Raw genomic sequence first — 18747 nt, 5'->3', positions numbered from 1 at the left:
CCCCCGCCCCAGCCAGCCCCGGACTCATCCCCCGTCTCTCCCCGTGTCTCTTGCAGAGCTCTACTTCCTTATAGCTCGGTTCCTGACCACCGGGCCCTGCAGGAGAGCGCTGAAGGTGAGTACGGGGACGCCGCACACTCACCTGGGCGCACAGGCTCGCACCCCTTTGCCATTCGCTGCCGCAAAGAGGATTGAAGGGGAGGTGTGAACAGCCGGTCCCCCCTTCCTCCTCCTCCTCCTCCCGAGCCCTTTTGCGGCAGGAGCCGCTTGAGAAACCAGAGGCTTTCTTCGCCCCCACCCCGTATATTTTTTTTCTCTGCAGGTGCTAGTGGAGGAGCTGGAGCAGTACCAGGTCTGTGTGGGCTCTGATGAAATCTCTCTTGTTGTAGTCTAAAGTTTGTTTTACAAGTCATTCAAGTTTCTTCCACTCTACTGTCTCAGCTTTTTTCCCTCAACACACGTTGTTTTGGATGTGATATATCCCTCCTTCCACTTTAACCACTCAGATTTCTTTTTTTTTCTCCTCCATTTAGTTACTTCCCAAAAGATTGGATTGGCAAGGAAATGAGCATTATAGAAGTTATGAAGAATTGGTGAGCCTTTTTTTTTTAACCCCTCTTTTAATTAGGATAATGTCGATGCTAGAGCTTTTACCTTTAAAAGCAGACCCAAAGCTTTACTCTGCGATTTTATTCCAGCTCTGTTAAGACATTGGAGTTATTTTGGAAAGGGCCTTTAATTTCTTTACATTAGACTAACAAAAACACAAGTGGTGTTTTAAATTGAGCATATTGTTTACATAGCAGAGGTGGAGCTTGGCGTTGTGCATTGATACATGCCACTGCCTACATACAGGGAAGAACCAATCTGAAGCAAGGTTTCATTTCAGAGTTTCATGAGCAAGTTTGTTAAGCGTGTTTTGATTTGACGGTATTTATTTTCTGGTTGGCTTCCTTCATCAGTCCCCTTCAGCAGATTAGGAAATGAAATCGCTGTTCAGAAATCAAGGTTTGGCAGTTCTGGTGCCTATGAGTATGCTCTTTATCTCTGACTACTTGCTGGTCATAGCTTTGTTTCTAAATATTAAACAGACAAGAGTCATTTGTGAACAGCATGTACTGTATGCCTTTTGCCGCTGATGTAGTTTGCTCTAAATGTTTTATTCAGCTTCTATCTATTTCAGAATGGAAAACTGCCTTTCTCTTGGTGTTTTATTTTACTGCTTCTGAAATGACAAAGTATATTTGTTGGTTTTGTCTTGTGATGGCCTGGTGGTGCCTTATCAGTGTGGTTTTATCTTGCTTTATTGTAGTTGATCATGTTTTCTCAAAACAAATGTTTATTCTTGCTTCTTTCACTCCAAAATTCCAGGTGCCTGCCTGACTTCTCCCTTACCCATCAGTTAGTGTACTGTTACAGTTAAATCCCCTTACCCCTATTGTATAACACTTCAAGATCTCAGAATTGTATTTGCATAGAGAAGGAATGAAACTTTGTTTAAAAAATTTTCTTAATTTTTTAAGTGCTGCTTAAAATGATAAACCAGATTCCATTTCTTCTACTTGCTGTTGTGGTCAGTTGAGCAAATGAGGTTTTAAATTAATGCTTTAAGTTGCTAAAAAGCCTAGTCTTCCTGAACAGGAGTACTTTCAAGCTCTGACTTGAATTTAGCAAGCATTAAAGTGATACTAAGTTTAAAAAGGATTGTTTGGTGGGGTTTTTTGTTAGTTGGGTTTTTTTTTGCCCTAGTTGTTCTGGCAAAAAGTGATGGTGTTGAGAGATGTCATGTGTGGATTCTTCTGACTTCAGTACAGTTTTTTAACTGTGTTTGTTACACATACACAGTTGTCAAATTAGTTCTTTAGTATGTGCTGCTTCTACCTCTCTTTCCTACACAACTTAAAATAAATCTCTATGAGAAGTAAATACTATTTCAGATATCCAAATTAATCTTCTGAAAGTTTTAGTCTCTCCTTTTGAGGATCTTTGGGAACCTCCTGTCCCCCAGATCTCCGTCTGAATTTCCAGAGACTGCAGACAAATGCAACCATGTGGTGCAATTCTTTATTTTCCTCTTTGTTCATCATAGTATTGGAGCAAGACTTTAAAATTATAAAACTACTTAAAAAGAAAAATAATCTCAAGGTTTTGTACGCATGCTTCTGTCGGAGATTGGATTTGGAATATATACTTTCTGATGATGGCATGCAAACAAAATGGTTTATAATGCTTGACATAAAGTATGCTGAGCTTTCTGTTCTGAATATCGTGGATGGTACTGTACCAATTCAAGAGGCAAAATTTGTAAAGAAATTATGAAAAAGTGCATTTTGTAATCTTTCTCATAATCAACCTCAAGCATCTGATGAGCTTGTTTGCTCAGATGTATTTGGCTGTGAGGTAATGTTAGATATTTTACTGGTATTACCACCTCTTCACACCCCCAGGAATACAACCTGTACCCCTGCAAGCTTTATACATTACTTAGATTTTTATGATTAAAACAGTTATTAGGTTGTGACTTAAATTGTATGTTCTCAATACTCAGTGTGCATTTGGGCAACTCTTCGTTGAACAGATCTTGCATGACAGTGTGTGGTATTTATATTCCAGCTGTTATGATGAGATGAGCCTTGTCAGGACTTCTCTCACATAAGTTCAGTCAGTAGTTGAGGGAGTAGCATCATCAGCAGGAGCGAGTTCTGCTTGTGTCCTGAGCCACATGGGCAAGAGGCCACATACCTGTGCTGGCATGCTCTGCCTCTCCAGGACGTGTTGGCTGGGGATAGTCTGGGTGCTGAAGTAGCAGTGTGGCTTCTGGGTCTAACTGGTTTTCGTGTGACCAGAGCAGAGTGGAGTAAGCATGGGGGTGTTTGTGCCTGCTGATTCAGAGCTCCTTAATAGTTTAGATTTATTATTCTGATGGTTTGGTTTACTTGAGTCCATGCAAACTCTACTTTGCATAATTAATTTCTGCATTATTGTGATTAAATGTATAGTTAGATAAGGATTTTTTTTTTTCATTGAACTCCCAGAAAGAGGAGAAAAAAATAATCAAAAACCACACACATCTGTCCTTGACTGAGACATCTGAGTGTGTGTGTGGGCGTATTTTTTTTTGACTGTTAAATGTATGTAGTATGGGATCCTTCCTGAATAGGCAGATGACTGTTTTGGTCCTTCTGGTTTAAGGAAATAGGGTTGTGTAGTACTGGCTCTTCAAGGAAACTATTTTCAGAAGGACTGAACTCAAACCTACTAGATTGCAGTTAACTGAACAAGTACTGTGCGACTGAAGTACTAGTTACAGAAATTCTTGTACTTGGTTACGACAGAATTCTCTGTGATCTTGAGTTATAAGGGTTTGAATTTTATTTTTTGCTTTTAATAAAAATACAGTGAACTGGGCAAAGACACTTCTTGTTGGATGCTGCACAAATGGGTGCCATACATGTGCGTATTGCAGGTTTTCAGTAGTAAAATACTGATGTGCAGTAATTTTACTGTGTTTTTACTGCAGCTCTGCCATTCTTGGAGAGTAATCACTGAATTTACTACATCAGAGCTTAACAGAATTGATTTTGTTTTGTACATTAAACTTAAAAATATTTAAACAATATTTAATATACCTGTGAATACTGATGCTTTTCGAACCATCTGTTCTGTAAGTACCATGTGTATTTCTAACATTAAAATTTTTGTCAGGTGTTGGCCAACAAACATGTGGCTCCAGACCATTTGTTACAAATTTGCAAGCGTATTGGCCCTATACTGGATAAGGAGATACCACCCAGCATTTCGAGAGTGAATTCCTTACTTGGTGCAGGGAGACAGTCCTTGTTACGTACAGCAAAAGGTATGGTTTGCTTATTATTTGAAATAGGTATGATACATTTTGGGAAGTATATGGTGAAGACTTTTGGAATGTTTAAAAGTGATGAGTTATCACCAAAATTGACCCCCATTTCTGTACTGTGCTTAATGAACCAAAACACCAGCAATCTGTCTGTTAGTGGTGTAACTATATATTGATTGTTGTAAAGAGAGGGATTTAAGTTACATCACAAGAATTATTGTTAGTCTGAGTGCTGAGTCTGCTGAACATGGCCAAGTTTCAGTGTTAATCCTATGTAACGGATCATCAGGGCGCAGGTGCTACTTCTCTAACATCTCCTGACACTCCCAGTAGTATATTGGCCCGTGTTGGTTTTGAATGGAGATGCTATTGTACTCTGCTCAGTGCAAATGCAAGACAGTAACACCAGTTTTCTGAAACTTCTTGGTTGATGTAAATGGCATCAGAATTAATACTGGTGAATTCTGTAAATACGCAGGAACAAAGTCCTTGACCATAACTTAAAGGGAACCGTTGGAAACGCATAAGCACCCACTTTATTTGATTAGATTGTAGCTTTAGACTTACCTCTTTGAATGTTTCTGCAAGAGGGGTGTTCGTGTGTTGGTATGAAGTTCTGTTGGGTAGCTGGATGCTATGATGTGGGACTGGCTTACTTAATACTGTTATGTTTTCAGTTACCTGTCCTAATGGCTTTAAAGGATGCACACTGAATAACAGTGACTTCTATCCTGAAAATCAGGACTGAAATTATTGACTGTGTCAAAATAACTGACGCTCTGGGAATTTTTTATATGAATTGCAGAGTTGTCAGGTTGGAAGGGACCGCTTGAGATCACCTAGTTAAATAATTTCATACTAAAAATATTAAATATTCATAATATTTATGAATAAATATTCATGAAAATGTTAAGAATCTTAAATGCTTTGCAGTGAGAATGTTGCGGCAACTGCAGGAGCATCACCATTTATAAGTAATTTTGAAGTTTGGTGTTTTGGTTGTGTCCCTCTGTTACTATAGTAAATGAATTTTTGTTCTCCTGTGATGCTACGCTGTTCATGAAAAGTGTTGGGGCATTTGGTGTTCCTGTTTTTTCAGTTGTTTCAGTAGTGTGTTTGAGACCACCTATAGCTACATTCTTTGCCATGTTTTGGAACTGCAGCTCTCTTAGCATTTTTAACATGTACTTATGGTTAACTTCAACCAAGTGGTTTTACAGATTGCAGGAACACTGTTTGGAAGGGCTCTGCGTTTGCTGCTCTGCATAGAGGAAGACCTCCTGAAATGCCTGTGAACTATGGCACACCACCAAATGTTGGTAAGCGCTTTTCAACATTAATCACTGCTGCTGTGAGCGTACAATGGGTATCTTGAATACTGGCCTTGCTATGATACTGAAAATTGCACCTCGGAACTGGATCTGGAGGCTTACCTGGAGAACTTCGTAGGACCTCAGTGGAATTGTGCTTTGGGTGCAAAGGTCGTCTCACGTCACTAGTGAGACGTTAGCCTCTAGATGACACTTTTTTCCTTCTATAAAGACCCTGTATTAAGTAGATAAACCTACAGAAAATAGTAATCATTCTGGTTTGGATAAAAGGGCTCTTGTGTGATCCAGGGTATTGAAAGCCATGGGAAAATAGTGTTAACATTAAGCACTTCTTATTTGGACACTGAAGTTTTGATTGGAGCATGTTTGAAATACTGTCTTGGTTTTATACATACAGAATTTTCAAAGACAAACCCCCTTGACTTTATGAAATATGAATAAAATAATGTTTTAGAATAGACCCATTTTAAATATGTCAATAAGTTCATTCTTTGTGTTCTTTGTGTTCTAGTGGAAATATATCGAGCAAAACAATTAACTGGATATGCAAAGTTCAGTACTTCATTTCCAGGAAGTATGTATCAGCATGTCAAGATGCACAGACGGATACTCGGCCATCTTTCTTCTGTATATTGTGTTGCATTCGATAGGACTGGACATAGAATATTTACTGTGAGTTGATGAATTAGATCTGAATCTGAAAACAGTTCTAGATGGATGCAAGGAAAAGAACTTGGAAATGCATGTTATGCTAAAACTTCTGGGGGTGGATATCAGTAGTGTTAACATGTAGCCGATTAGCTCCGTTGCTGTGCCTTAAGTAGAACAATTTCATGTAATTAAAGGTCAGAAGCATGTAAGAAATTGTTATACTTAAGATCTGATCAGATGTTGACATTGATGTAGGAGCTTTATTGAGTGATATAGTTCAATGTTAAGCATGTTTCATATTCTTTATGAAGTGGCAGAGGAGAGATTGCTTTTACAGAGTGGTACTTTGGCCCTTTCCGTTACTGTAAGGAATCCCCTCAAAGTTATTCCAGTGTAGTCCTCAACCATAATTGAACATTTTCTTTTTATAATGTTGGTCGTATGACTATTTTTTTTCAGCTTAAGTAGCATGCATAGTTTTAGATAAAAGTGTGATTTTTACCAAGCTGTGGGAAAATATGGTTAGGTTTTCTTAGAAGAAACCTAAAACTTTTGCCCTCAATGTCTGTGAAAATCCTTGTTAAGCGTAATAAAATTTCTTTCTAGGGTTCAGACGACTGTTTGGTGAAGATCTGGTCAACTCATAATGGCAGGTTACTTGCCACATTACGAGGACATTCAGCAGAGATTTCTGACATGGCTGTCAATTATGAAAACACTATGATTGCAGCTGGAAGCTGTGATAAAATTATCAGAGTGTGGTGTCTGAGAACTTGCGCACCAGTTGCGGTCCTCCATGGACACACAGGATCCATTACCTCATTACAGGTATGGTTTTTTCAAGTGTTTCTGTGTAGTGAAGCACAAATAATGTAGGTGGATTGCAAGAAGCAGCCAGTCTCGAAGCTTAACTTGACAGTGTGATATGGAAAATTTGAAGATATTTTAATCAAATAGTAGAAAACAAGAAATAATTTGGGGAAAAAAATAGATACTGTTTCACCTGATTTGAAAAGTTAAGAGTCTGCTTTAGTAGCAAGGTTTAGATTGATGCGATTGCTGCTCTAGTAACTAGCTGTCATATTGGTAAGAAATAACTGGTTTCCTTGGCTGCTTATTGCAATTGAGAAACATAGTTACATGAATGCTTCGCACTTCTGTCTTTGTGTTATAACTTGAAGAGAAAGATTAGTGCCTCATTATCTGTTTGTGGAGAAAAGTACTTTGTGGATGCTCGTACTAGGTTAAGAAATAGCTTGTGAAGTGTACATCTTAGTTTTTCATGTCCAAATGCAAGGAACTGCTTTTCTGTTTCCCATGAATTGCAAATAAATTTATAACTGTGCTTGTCACTGTGGTTTTCTCATGATTGAAATTATTTCTGTGTGACTGCCTGAGTGAATACTAAAATCTGAACGTTTAAATATTGATGTCAAAAATTAGCTAAAACCACAGGAGAAACCTACTTTTAAAAAGAAAAAAAAGTTCCTTGCTTCCCTGACATTTCTGAGTATTTAACTGAAGATAATGACAGGAATCCTTCTTCACTTAAAAAAGGTCACTACCTGTAATATTTGAGGTGTTGGAACCAAATAAGTTCTGGGAAATAGTCTGTCCTTCTGTTGTCTGTTACTGGAGACATGATGTGCTGGCTTATGTGGGCAAGTGTTCTGATACAGCGTGTGGTTCTTGAAACTTCTGTGATATGGTTGTTTGTATTAATCTCAAAAATATGAGTTATTTCAAAAGTGCAAAGATATTCAGTGTAATATGTTGTGTATTTAAATTTGAAAGCATTGTGATACTTAATGTGCTATTTGGAGTCTTTTTAGATTCAGTCTTGTTTTGGCCTTTGTAATTCCTTGTTTAACAGAGAAACTCATAGATCATTATCCAGATTTGCTGTGTTTGCCAGTGAAACAAACAGGCTTACGTTGAGGGGTGAAGAGTGGCTACCTGCCAGCTTGTGAAGTTTCAGTACAAAAGATAATTCTGCAGTTTTCTCAAAAATGCTGTCTCCAAGGGTAATCTTCATATTTGCAGAGTTTCTGTGACAGTCATTGCATTTTTTTGTTTGTTTTTTATTGGCAAAGCACTTATTTGTGATGTTTCTTTTACTGTACTATGGTGGATATTTTTGTTCAGTCGTTGTTAATAATACTATAATTGCGATATGTACAATTTAGATGGCTGTTTCCAATGGTGATAGTGGTAACTGATGAGCAGTTTAATCAACCTGTAGAGTTTTCTGAACGCGGTATCTCTGTGCATAGTAATAAAACCACATCTTAAAAGAAGTGTGTGTGAGGACTTCCTATAAATTCATATGTGATGCTGGGCTACACATACTTGGACTATCTCATATCTGATACTTGGCTTAACTATAGAATTTAAAAAGTAAGCCTGTCTAGTGAAACTTATTCTCGTTTTTGGTTGGTTTTGTTTTGGTTTTTTTTTCAATCTGCTGTGCTCATTACTTAATTTGTTGACAAAGTTTTTAGTGAATGATTGTGGTTAGTTAAGACCTCAGAAATAAAGCAGTGAATGAATTGGTTTCATATAATGCAATAATTGAAACATAGACCACAAATTTATTTTAAAGTATAGATGTTATTTTGTAAACATTAAAAAAGACAGTTATCAACAGCTGCTTTAGCAGTTTTGAATTGAAAAATTCAGAGTAAATCAAGGTTTTACATTTATCATTTTTAGGATCACATAAACAGTTTTTAAATATCTCTTTTTGTGTGTGTCTGATTTTACTTTCTTCTCTTTAGTTTAGTCCAATGGTGAAAGCCTCCATGCGATACATGGTGTCTACTGGTGCAGATGGAACTGTTTGCTTTTGGCAATGGGATACAGATTCCATGAAGTTCAAGTACGTAAATGGGTTGCTAATTAACTCTGTGCTGTACTATGCTTGATTAAAATAAGTCAAGCACTTCTAACTAGCTAAAAAAGTTCAGGGTTTTGCAATAATAAAAATGTTATGGAAATATTCTATTACATAATTATTTTAAAGCACCATCACTACCTATATCCTTTACAAATTTATTTTAATCTGTTGTCCTGAAAGGTTAGTCAGGAAATGTATTAACATCTTACTACAGTAAAAGTAAAAATACAGGACAACTAGAATTGCTAGTTTGTTATTTGTTAGGGTTTTTTGTTTTTAAAAGATTATTACCGGAAAGAAGAGATCTTGGATGCTCAGTCTGTATCTAGTATTGTGCTGTATGACGGTAGTTGGTATAAGACGATCAATTTTACATAAGAGTAACTATTAAAAAAGAAAAAAAACAACTAACAAAAGCAAAAACAAACCAGTACTTTCGAAAGCAGAAGATTGTTATGCTTTTTCATTTGAACTTGTGATCTTAAGATAGTAGAATTGCAGCAAAACCTATCAAAGGTATAGTTTCATCAGAAGAATCTTTTAGATCCCTAAGTTATAGCAAGAGAGCATTTAAACTGGATCCTTAATTATTCTCTTTCTAAAATTAAGTTAGAGGACTGTATGAGATGTAGACATTGCTTAAATAAGTTTAAGCATGGACTTTGATTTAAGCATTGGTAGGTCTCAAAGTAGCATTTTTAGCATTTGGATCCCTGTACTGCGTGCCATACAAACATGAGAAATATTCTTACACTGAAGGCCTCAACTTTTCCTTTGATAATCAGAAAACACTTGAACAGAAAAGCCGTAGAATGATGAGTAGAAACTTGTAATGCTTGTAAGCAGCACAGTTTTCTAGATTTGTCCTTAATGTAGTTCTTAGTAGCTACTTTGTGTGAGATTATGGCTATGTCAGCTGAAAGAGTATGTACACGACTTGCAGAGCAGGAAATCAGTCTTTTAAATCGGCATGTGCACAGTGTTGCAAAACTTCTACTTCCATGAATTTATATGATTTTGCACAGCGTTCTATAGTAATGGTATTTGGTAGGCCTTATGTCATGTACTGTTGGTGGTCTGCAGTGTGAGGGCAAGAGTTCAGTCTGTAGTGGATATGTTATGGAGGGGGTAGATCATGCTTAGAGAAGGATGAGAGAAAATAAACATTATTTGGCATGTAGTAGCATCTTGCAGAAAAAATCGTAAGCTGTGTGGGCTTCAAATATCATTTGTGTATGTATATACAGTAATTTTGAAAAATAAACCTTATTGTTATCCTCCTGCACATGATATACTGATGTTACTGTATGTATTTAAGAAGTACCTGTTACATAGATATTTGAAGCATACCTTTATGTTTTGGAATGTTGATAAAAGCCGTATCCTGTGTGGCATCTTTTCTTTTTTAGCAGTCGGCCAGTGAAATTCACAGAGAAACCTAGACCAGGGGTTCAGATGCTTTGTTCTTCATTCAGTGCAGGTAGGTTGTGTACAGATGGAGTTTAGCATTGTGATTTCTATTCTTTCTCCATAGATAGTTATTATAATACTCTGGTTGTCACAGCTTTAAAATATAAAAAAGCAGTAGCTGTGTAGTAAGTAATTGTATGTATGTGTATTGTTAGCCTGTGACATAAATAACGTGACTTGCCTTAGCTAGCAGTGAAAGCCTGTGGAACTAAGTGATACTTTTTTCCTTTTGCCATTGGTAACTTACAGAACTAAAAGTCACCTGGTGCTTTTTTAATTTTTTATACATCTTAACTGGATTTTTATTTTTGTTTAACCTCTTAGTATAATGCCAAGGGTTTACAAAATAGGGTTGCTGAGATATTGCAGTTAACAGCAGTGGAAGTTGTTACTGCCAATAGTAGGAGCTTCTGATTCTGTGTCAGCAGTATGCAGGGATAGTCATAAAGGTCCCTCCTTTCTTAGGAATCCGTTAATATATCTATAAATGCTACAGTGAAAGAATCAGATAATTCTAATGATGACTAGCCATATTCCCCATAATTGAAGGCTTCTGTGCACAATTGGTAGTGATTCCCCTAGTTAATATATTTTAAAATCTTTGTAACGTTGAGTATGACTCTTCATTTTTACTATGGCTGAGAGAGCTTTCTGGAGCAAGAGGCGGATTTCCTTGCGTATCTGTATGGCAGTGGAAGAACAGAATCGCTCTTCACATTATTTTTTTAAACCAGGCATCTGAGAAATGTTTGTGATCTGTTTTAATTTCTTATGCAGTAACTTAACTATTGCTTGATTTGTACAGGGGGTATGTTTTTAGCAACTGGCAGCACTGACCATGTCATCAGAATGTATTTTTTTGGCTCTGAAGCACCTGAGAAAATAGCTGAATTGGAAAGTCATGCTGTAAGTAAGATTGTTAAATCTAATAATTAGTCACTTAAAGCAATACTGAAGTTGCAAGTTAATGTTGTTAGTGGGTTTGTAGCAATGTTCTTTTATATGGTATTTTTAGAACTTATGCATACTTTTAGCCAGTCATCTCAATGTGACTTGACCACTTTAAAGGCTGGAATGTATCAAGATGATACTTGGAATTCTATCTTTTCAACTGGATGTCATGCATTTCTCTAATTTTGCCGAGTTCCTTCCCTCTTGTTATGATTTAACCCCAGCCAGCAACTAAGCACCACACAGCTGCTTGCTTGCTCTCCCCTGGTGGGCTGGGGGAGAGAATTGGAAAAGTTAAAGTGATAAAACTTGTGGGTTGAGATAAAGACAGTTTAATAGGTAAAGCAAAATCCATGTGCGTGAGCAAAGCAAAGCAAGGAATTAATTAACTACTTCCCCTTGGCAAGCAGGTGTTCAGCCATCTCCAGGAAAGAAGGGCTGCATCATGGTTACTTGAGAAGACAAACGCCATCACTCTGAATGTTCCCCCATTCCTCCTTCTTCCCCCAGCTTTATATGCTGAGCATGATGTCATATGGTGTGGCGTATCCCTTTGGTCAGCTGGGGTCAGCTGTCTCCTCTGTGTCCCCTCACAACTTGTGCACCTCCAGCCCACTGACTGGTGGGGTGGTGTGAGAACCAGAAAAGTTCTTGACTCTGTGTAAACACTGCTCAGCAATAATGAAAACACCCTTGCTGGTGTGGGGTGATGTTTTGGATTTGTGCTGCGTTGATAGTGCAACTATGAAGAAAAACCCAGCCAAAACCAGCATTCCACTCAAGCAAGTGTGGCTAGCCACCCACATATTGTATGCGGTGTAGTGGAAGTAGATGGGCTGAGAATGCGGATATCATTACTCAGGTTATTTACCATTTGACACCTTTTGTGTTAAATCCTTAAACAGGATTGAGTTTCCAGAATTTTGACTTTAAGTTATATCTTCAGTGGCTGTGTAAGCTACTTTATACTTCCTAAGTAATAAGTCAGCTTGCTGATTTAGTGTTGTTTCTGCATATGCTGTCTGTTTTTACTTGCTTTCTTGATATAATTGATACCTGTTAGGAAAGGTACTTCTTCCATAAAATGCTCTCATTTTTAAATTTGTGTACCTTAGTCTAGCAGACCCTGTCTTTTCAGGAATCAAAGGGAAACTTGGCTTATGTTCATGTGCTGAAGGTTGAGTCATTTTTTTATTTTTTCAGCACTCAGTGCACAAAGAATCTGTAGTTGTACTATAGAGAATTTATATTTAGTTGAACACTTAAAGCTCTTCTAAGGGCAGCTCTTTAAAATACTCATCTTCATTTATTTTGCCTTAATACATTTTTCTCTAATACTGAATCTGACTTTTAACCACTTATGTTACAGTGCTAAGCCTTGATCCATATGTATTTTGTATGTAGAGAAGACTTTCAACTCTGAAGAGAAACTGATCTGAGTATGCTATCTACTTTTCCTGTAGTTTTTTTGTGATTAAAAATGAATAATTAATTGTATATTTCTTTAAGCAATCTGTAGCTAGGAGGGGGAACAGCAGATTAGTCTTGATTGTAGTTTGCTTAGGATATTGGAAATATATTCAAAGATGAGTTAATTGGCTGCCAAGTCATTAATGGACAGTTATTTCACTTGTCAATCCTTCATGTTTGATTGGGACTTTTTTTTTTAAAACTTACATTTAACGTGCATTAATGGTTAGTGAATTCTGGTAAGTATTTGTTTGGTTTAGTTCACCTTGCAGTTAAAGCTGTTAGAACTGTTAGAAATTATACAATATGCAGTTTTTTCATTGTCTCAGATTTCACTAAGCTCAAATGTGTCAAAACTGTATTTCCTGTTTAAGAATGTAATTTTAAAGAAAGTCTCTTTTTCTTACAGGACAAAGTTGACAGCATTCAGTTTTCTAACAGTGGTGACAGGTATGTTGAAAGATGCTCAAATGTGAACAAACAATACATTATTTTGTTTATTAGGAATGTTTTCTTGTTCTTGCCTGCAGTTTTCCAGTAAGAAAATTCCACTGATTTAGAACTCAAAAGGGAAATTTGGACTAATCCAGGAGAGCATAGTCAAGTTTCAGCTGTCTGTCACATCTCTTAATCCTTGTTAGACAGTGTATTTGGACTAGCTGAATTTTTATTTACCTAGAGGAATGTTACCACTTCAACATACGCAACATTTTCATGGCTTGATAAACCTCTGCCCCTTCCTATTCATTTCAGTTTTAATAAGTATTGGATCAAAATAAGAAATGGAAAAATGCAATGCAAATGGTCTAAAATAAGTTTTAATCTTCATGATTTTTTTCTAGCCTACTACTATTTTTTTAAGGAAATTGATTTAACAAAATTTTACACCAATTTTGGGGAGGGGGGACGGAAGTGTCATATAAGTTTCATTTGTAAAATTTCACCCATACTTCCAGTACAGAATGAAGTCAAAATTCATGTCTGATTAGCCTATCTCTAATGAAGATGTGGATTTTAGCATTCAGGGCTAGATTTACATCTGCAACCATAAGTTGCAACTTCATTTTTATTGGTTCCTTTCTCTTCTTGAAAGCCAGATAACTGCGACTAAGAATGCTAATAGTCTACCTCGTTTGGAAGTTGCAGTTGTCTTACTTTTAAGTGTGTTTTTCTGCAATTATGTTTATCTTTGGGACCTTTGTGTTGCTCCAGTCTATCCATGTGGCCTGCACGGATTACTTTTCAAGGCAGTACCAAAAAAATTAAAGGGAAAACAACTGGTCCTTTGCTTGGTAACACTTTGTGTGAAAGATGTTTAAGATTTATAATTATGATTAAAACGAATCATAGCAAGCCAGAGCACAGTCATGATATACCTACCATGCAAAGTTTTCCTGTCAGAGGTCTGTCACCTGTCTTTGTCAAGGTTGTAATTTGTGGACTAGTGAGATTATCTTTGGATGTTTTGCAGTGTTTCAGTTCCTCTCTTCAGGAATTTGCATTCTACTGTTATGATAGGTCAGCAGTTCCTAAAATGGAAGCCAGAACTATCGTCGTTTACACCTTGGTATCTTAAAGTAAACCACTGGTGGTCTTCTCTTTTATGGACAGTTGTGGGTGGGAGCATGCCGGGTTTTGTTGTGGTGATCTGTTTTTGCCTCTACTTCACTGTCTAATACTCAAAAATTTCAGAATGGGTATTTCATTAGAATATTGTAGTTGAGGAGGAGTTGAGTGTGAAGTTGTGAATTGAGTTTAACTTTGGAACTTGCTTCTCTGTTCTACATGTTTTGACAAATTTATTCCATTTTTAAGTTGAGAAAAATTCTTTCCTGGGCTTCTTGAATGAAAGTTAATGGACAAGTAACTGTAAAGAATTCTCTTGTGCACATTGAAATTTTCACTTCTCTCAGTCTTTCAGTGTAATGTTTTAAATTGTGGTGTTGTATAACTGTGAATAGACTTTAAAGCAAATTCTGTTGAAGATTAACTATCTTTTAAAACTTCTTCAAGGTTCATAAGTGGCAGTAGAGATGGAACAGCTCGAATCTGGCGTTTTGAGCAAGCAGAATGGAGGAGTATTTTGTTGGATATGTCTGATCGATTACCAGGGTAGGTGAAGTGTTGTCTTTTTTAATATGTTACGTAAAGTCAAAATTTGAAAAACTCATCAAGCACACTTACTTACAGTCAAAATCGAGGAAGCCTTAGCAATATTATGATCAAGTGGTGTGGTCTTTCTGTTGATATAATAACTTCCTAAATTTTAGTATGTACTTGAGTAAATACATAAATATTTATGTAGCTTTCAAATGTATGCTGTGCCAAATTAATCACATTTCCTTTGTTAAGGAAAAAGGTTAACAGAAAATGCAACAGATCTTCTCTATCTGTATTTGTCAGACACCTGACATACCACAGGAGAGACATTTTTACATTAGTAAAAATAAAGTAGATGATACCTGTCATGACCTCTCCAGGAAAGAGGTTAATAGGTGGGTTTCCTTAAGGACTGGTCTTGCTGACTGTTTTGTTGGTTCTTTTGTACTTTTTAAAAGTGCATTAAAACAGTATGCTGGGGACACACAGTTTGAATAATGACACTACAGATGAAGGGACTGGATAAACTTGAAGGGTGAATGATTTGCAGTAGTACGGAATGCTGGGTCAACTTTTGTAGACGCTAAACAGAAATGAGTTTGTAGGTAATTAAATGTGAAGGGGGAACAAACACAAAAAACCCAAACCTTGGGTATACTGGTTAATTGGAGGGTAGTTGCAAGCTGCTCTTGTGAGGCAGTCATGAAAAAAAAAGTAGTTTTACTAAGAAAGGAGGAGATATTAATAATTTGAAATTTGATTGTGGCGTCGTTTTGAGTGGATATATACAATTGTGATTGTATATGATGGACAGAGAGTCTTTGTAACAGAGACTACTAGCTGATGTGCAATATAGTTAATGCTGTGTGAAGGTGCATTTCAAATAAAGTTTGTTCCTTTGGTTGACTAAGATGCTAAGAAGGAGTGTTACAGTATCCTATAAATGTGTTTTGGGGAGAGAAACAAGGAAATAGATTGAGGTTAATATAAAATAGTATCTTTATTTATGTTGGGAATCAGAAGAAAATGCTTAGTTAATGTAAAGTTCAGCTTCTGAAAGAGTTAGTTGTAAAGCTCTTTATTATAAAAAGTTCAGAGTTTTAAAGGAGTTACATTGGGACTCTAAATGTAGAAGAGACAAAACTCCATGAAAAAGGGAAAGCCTTTTTGCCTTGCATCTCAAATAGCAAAGAGGATATTATGTCCTATGAAATATATGCTAGAAATGCAGATTTGCTTTATAGTTACTTCTTCAAAAAAGAAGAAAATTTATGAACAAGATTTTCAAAACAAATGTAAATCTTAACTTCCCTTCCCTTGTCTGATCATTAACATGGGAAAACAGGTTATTTTCCTGTATTTTGAGATTGAAATAGGCTAATTAAAAATACCTCATGCCTGTTCAACTCTTTAAAACAGTGACACATCTTCAGAAGAAGACAAATATATGAAGCCTAAAGTAACCATGATAGCTTGGAACCAAAATGATAACTATGTCGTTACGGCTGTGAATAATCATCTACTCAAAGTTTGGAATTCCTGTACAGGGCAATTGCTTCATGACTTGGTGGTATGTAATTTTACTTGTTTTTTAAGTAGATGATTTTCCTAAAATTGCAATGACATACACATGCTGAGTTCATAATTAGATTTGATTTGTCCAAAAAGCTCTATGGGAATGATAAAGCAAGTGTAGTGTTCCTGGGATTTTTTTTTTACCAAAACTATCTGCTTCCTCCTGCATTTGAACAATCCTTTCCCTAGTTACTGTGTTGAACTGGCTTTTTCTGTGGAATAAATAAAAGCTTTTGTGCAGTAACATACATGCCCATTGAATAGTTCACTCTCCTTTGGAAAAAGCTCCAATATCTACAGTTCTTGCCTGAATCTAGAAAATTACTAAATTTAGAATGATAAAGTCTTTCTGGCTGCCTGGGCTTTTGCCTACTTATGTGCCACAGGTAGCAGTCCAGGTAGATACACTGTGAATTTTGTAAAAGTCCATATATTTTTGGAGGCAGCTTGTAGTGTGTCTGTTTTTCCGAAGTCTGAGTGTTTTAGGCTCTACTGTCAATACCCTGTTGATGTGGATTTATGTCCTTGTTTACACGTGATGTGCAATTTTAAATTCTAGGGACATGCGGATGAAGTATTTGTCTTGGAGACCCATCCTTTTGATTCCAGGATAATGCTGTCTGCAGGTCATGATGGCAGCATTTTTATATGGGACATTACCAAAGGCACAAAAACAAAGCATTATTTTAACGTGGTAAGACTTTTTTTTAACTTTTTTTTTTCCTCAGCACACAGCAGTGTGTACATATACCAGTGTAAGGAATTGTTGCCAACATGCACACCCTCTGCACCTTTTGGAAAAACAAAACAAAACCTAATCAAAACCCACCAAAAAAACCCAAGCCAGCAAAATTTGAGTTTGTTTTTCTTCTCTGAAGCTTTTACCTTTGAATTGCTTGGTTACTGTAACTGTAGGTGCACAGTGACAAGGAGCCAGTTTTAACAGTTTGATGTGGCAGAAAAGGAGGGCTGGGATTGCCTTCCTTGTCTGCTTCCAGCTGCTCAGTTCTATTCTTTACCTTGAATCAGGTGTCTCTCACTGGACCTTTTACTTAAGCTGGGTCAGTTCACTGATCTTTTGCAAAAGTATTCCCCACTGCCTTCCACTACTATGTTCCTGTAGGGCTTCTGAGTTGAATTCCAGCAGGGAGGTCTTGGTAAGCTTCTGGGAGATGGAAGATGAATTGTGAGAATTTGCAGTTGAGTGTGAGGAATGTGTGGCATGGAGAAGCCAGAGCAAGACTTCACTTTCATCATAGGCAGTGTCTAAGCTCTTCAGACTTTACCTGTTGTTCAGAACCTCCTGGTCTATGAGGTGGTGTGAATAATTCACACCAGGGCTTTTTCAGTCTTGGTTACTAAAGATCTTGCACCTCGTTCTTAGTAACTGTTTTCCTTAATTGAGATAAGGTGCCATGTGAAAAACTGAAAGGTCAATGTTTCCTACCATCATTTCAAGAGTCTTATGGGCAAATACTTGTATTCTCAACTGTTTTAAAAATGATAGTATTATTACCATTAGCATTAGTTAAAAATGATAGTATTATTACCATAAGCATTAGTGGGTTGTCTCCCATGACATTCGGTCCATTTGACAGCTCGAGATTAACAGTTTAAAATAGGTTATTTTCTCTGAGACTTAAGTTATGATCCAATATTCATGTTAATTTTTTTAGTATTTTTTTTGTTACTGTCAGCAAAGTGATTTTATTTTTCTTTAGCTTTAAAATTCCATGTGCTTTTCTTGAAAGTAGCTTAACAAAATGAGTAAATATTACATATAATTTATTTTTAAGCAGTGTAATAATAGCCTAAAAGCCTCAAAAAAGATTTTTTTTCTTAACACTAAGTTTCCATACCTTTTAGTGCATCTTTTAAAACTGTATGATTCAGGACTTATGTGTCATGAGGAAAAGAAATAAACTGAAGTAGTGAGGTTATTTGTGCTTTAATGGGTGTATTTAAGAGCATGACTGCTTTTGACACAGTAATTAATTTTTGATGCTGTATTATTGTTTGCTCAAAAAAACCTGTCAAATAGTCTTTAGTTTCTTTCCTTCTGTCTAGATTGAAGGCCAAGGACATGGTGCTGTTTTTGACTGTAAATTTTCACCAGATGGGCAGCATTTTGCATGTACAGATTCTCATGGGCATCTACTGATATTTGGTTTTGGCTGTAGCAGGCCTTATGAAAAGGTAGGTTCAGCTTTTTAATTTGAACTGTTTATTCAAGCTTCTAACTGAAATTAGATTAGTTACATTCAGTCCTCTAAAACATTGTATGTAAAAAAGAGTTTTGTATGGGTATAGGATCTAAATATAAAGGGTTTCTTGATGTCTGTGAGTTCTCTTGTACGTATGGTCCTGACACAGCAGAAACAACCAGTGTCTTAACATTCCCTTGGGAATAGTTCCCAAGAACTTTTCTGGAATATGTTTTCATCTTC

General features: G+C 36.6%; 1 protein-coding gene across 1 annotated transcript in view; it reads left to right on the top strand.

The window, feature by feature from the left end:
* The first annotated feature begins 43 nt into the window (after positions 1-43).
* The window catches only part of BRWD1 (bromodomain and WD repeat domain containing 1), a 50063-nt gene continuing 31359 nt past the window's right edge, over positions 44-18747 (top strand). Inside the window, exons 1-15 of the mRNA XM_010189992.1 lie at positions 44-115; positions 323-352; positions 534-593; positions 3706-3856; positions 5077-5175; positions 5699-5859; positions 6445-6666; positions 8616-8716; positions 10144-10214; positions 11010-11110; positions 13035-13075; positions 14639-14737; positions 16145-16295; positions 16860-16994; positions 18368-18496. Coding sequence (XP_010188294.1) covers positions 5142-5175; positions 5699-5859; positions 6445-6666; positions 8616-8716; positions 10144-10214; positions 11010-11110; positions 13035-13075; positions 14639-14737; positions 16145-16295; positions 16860-16994; positions 18368-18496 — 1245 coding nt within the window. The 5' untranslated portion in view covers positions 44-115; positions 323-352; positions 534-593; positions 3706-3856; positions 5077-5141. The remainder of the gene's footprint in view (positions 116-322; positions 353-533; positions 594-3705; positions 3857-5076; positions 5176-5698; positions 5860-6444; positions 6667-8615; positions 8717-10143; positions 10215-11009; positions 11111-13034; positions 13076-14638; positions 14738-16144; positions 16296-16859; positions 16995-18367; positions 18497-18747) is intronic.

The sequence above is a fragment of the Mesitornis unicolor genome, unplaced genomic scaffold (genome assembly GCF_000695765.1).
Source record: "Mesitornis unicolor isolate BGI_N332 unplaced genomic scaffold, ASM69576v1 scaffold15990, whole genome shotgun sequence".
Classification (NCBI taxonomy): domain Eukaryota; kingdom Metazoa; phylum Chordata; class Aves; order Mesitornithiformes; family Mesitornithidae; genus Mesitornis; species Mesitornis unicolor.
The sequence above is the reverse complement of the archived record's forward strand: the minus strand, read 5'-3'. Positions and strand labels throughout refer to the sequence as shown.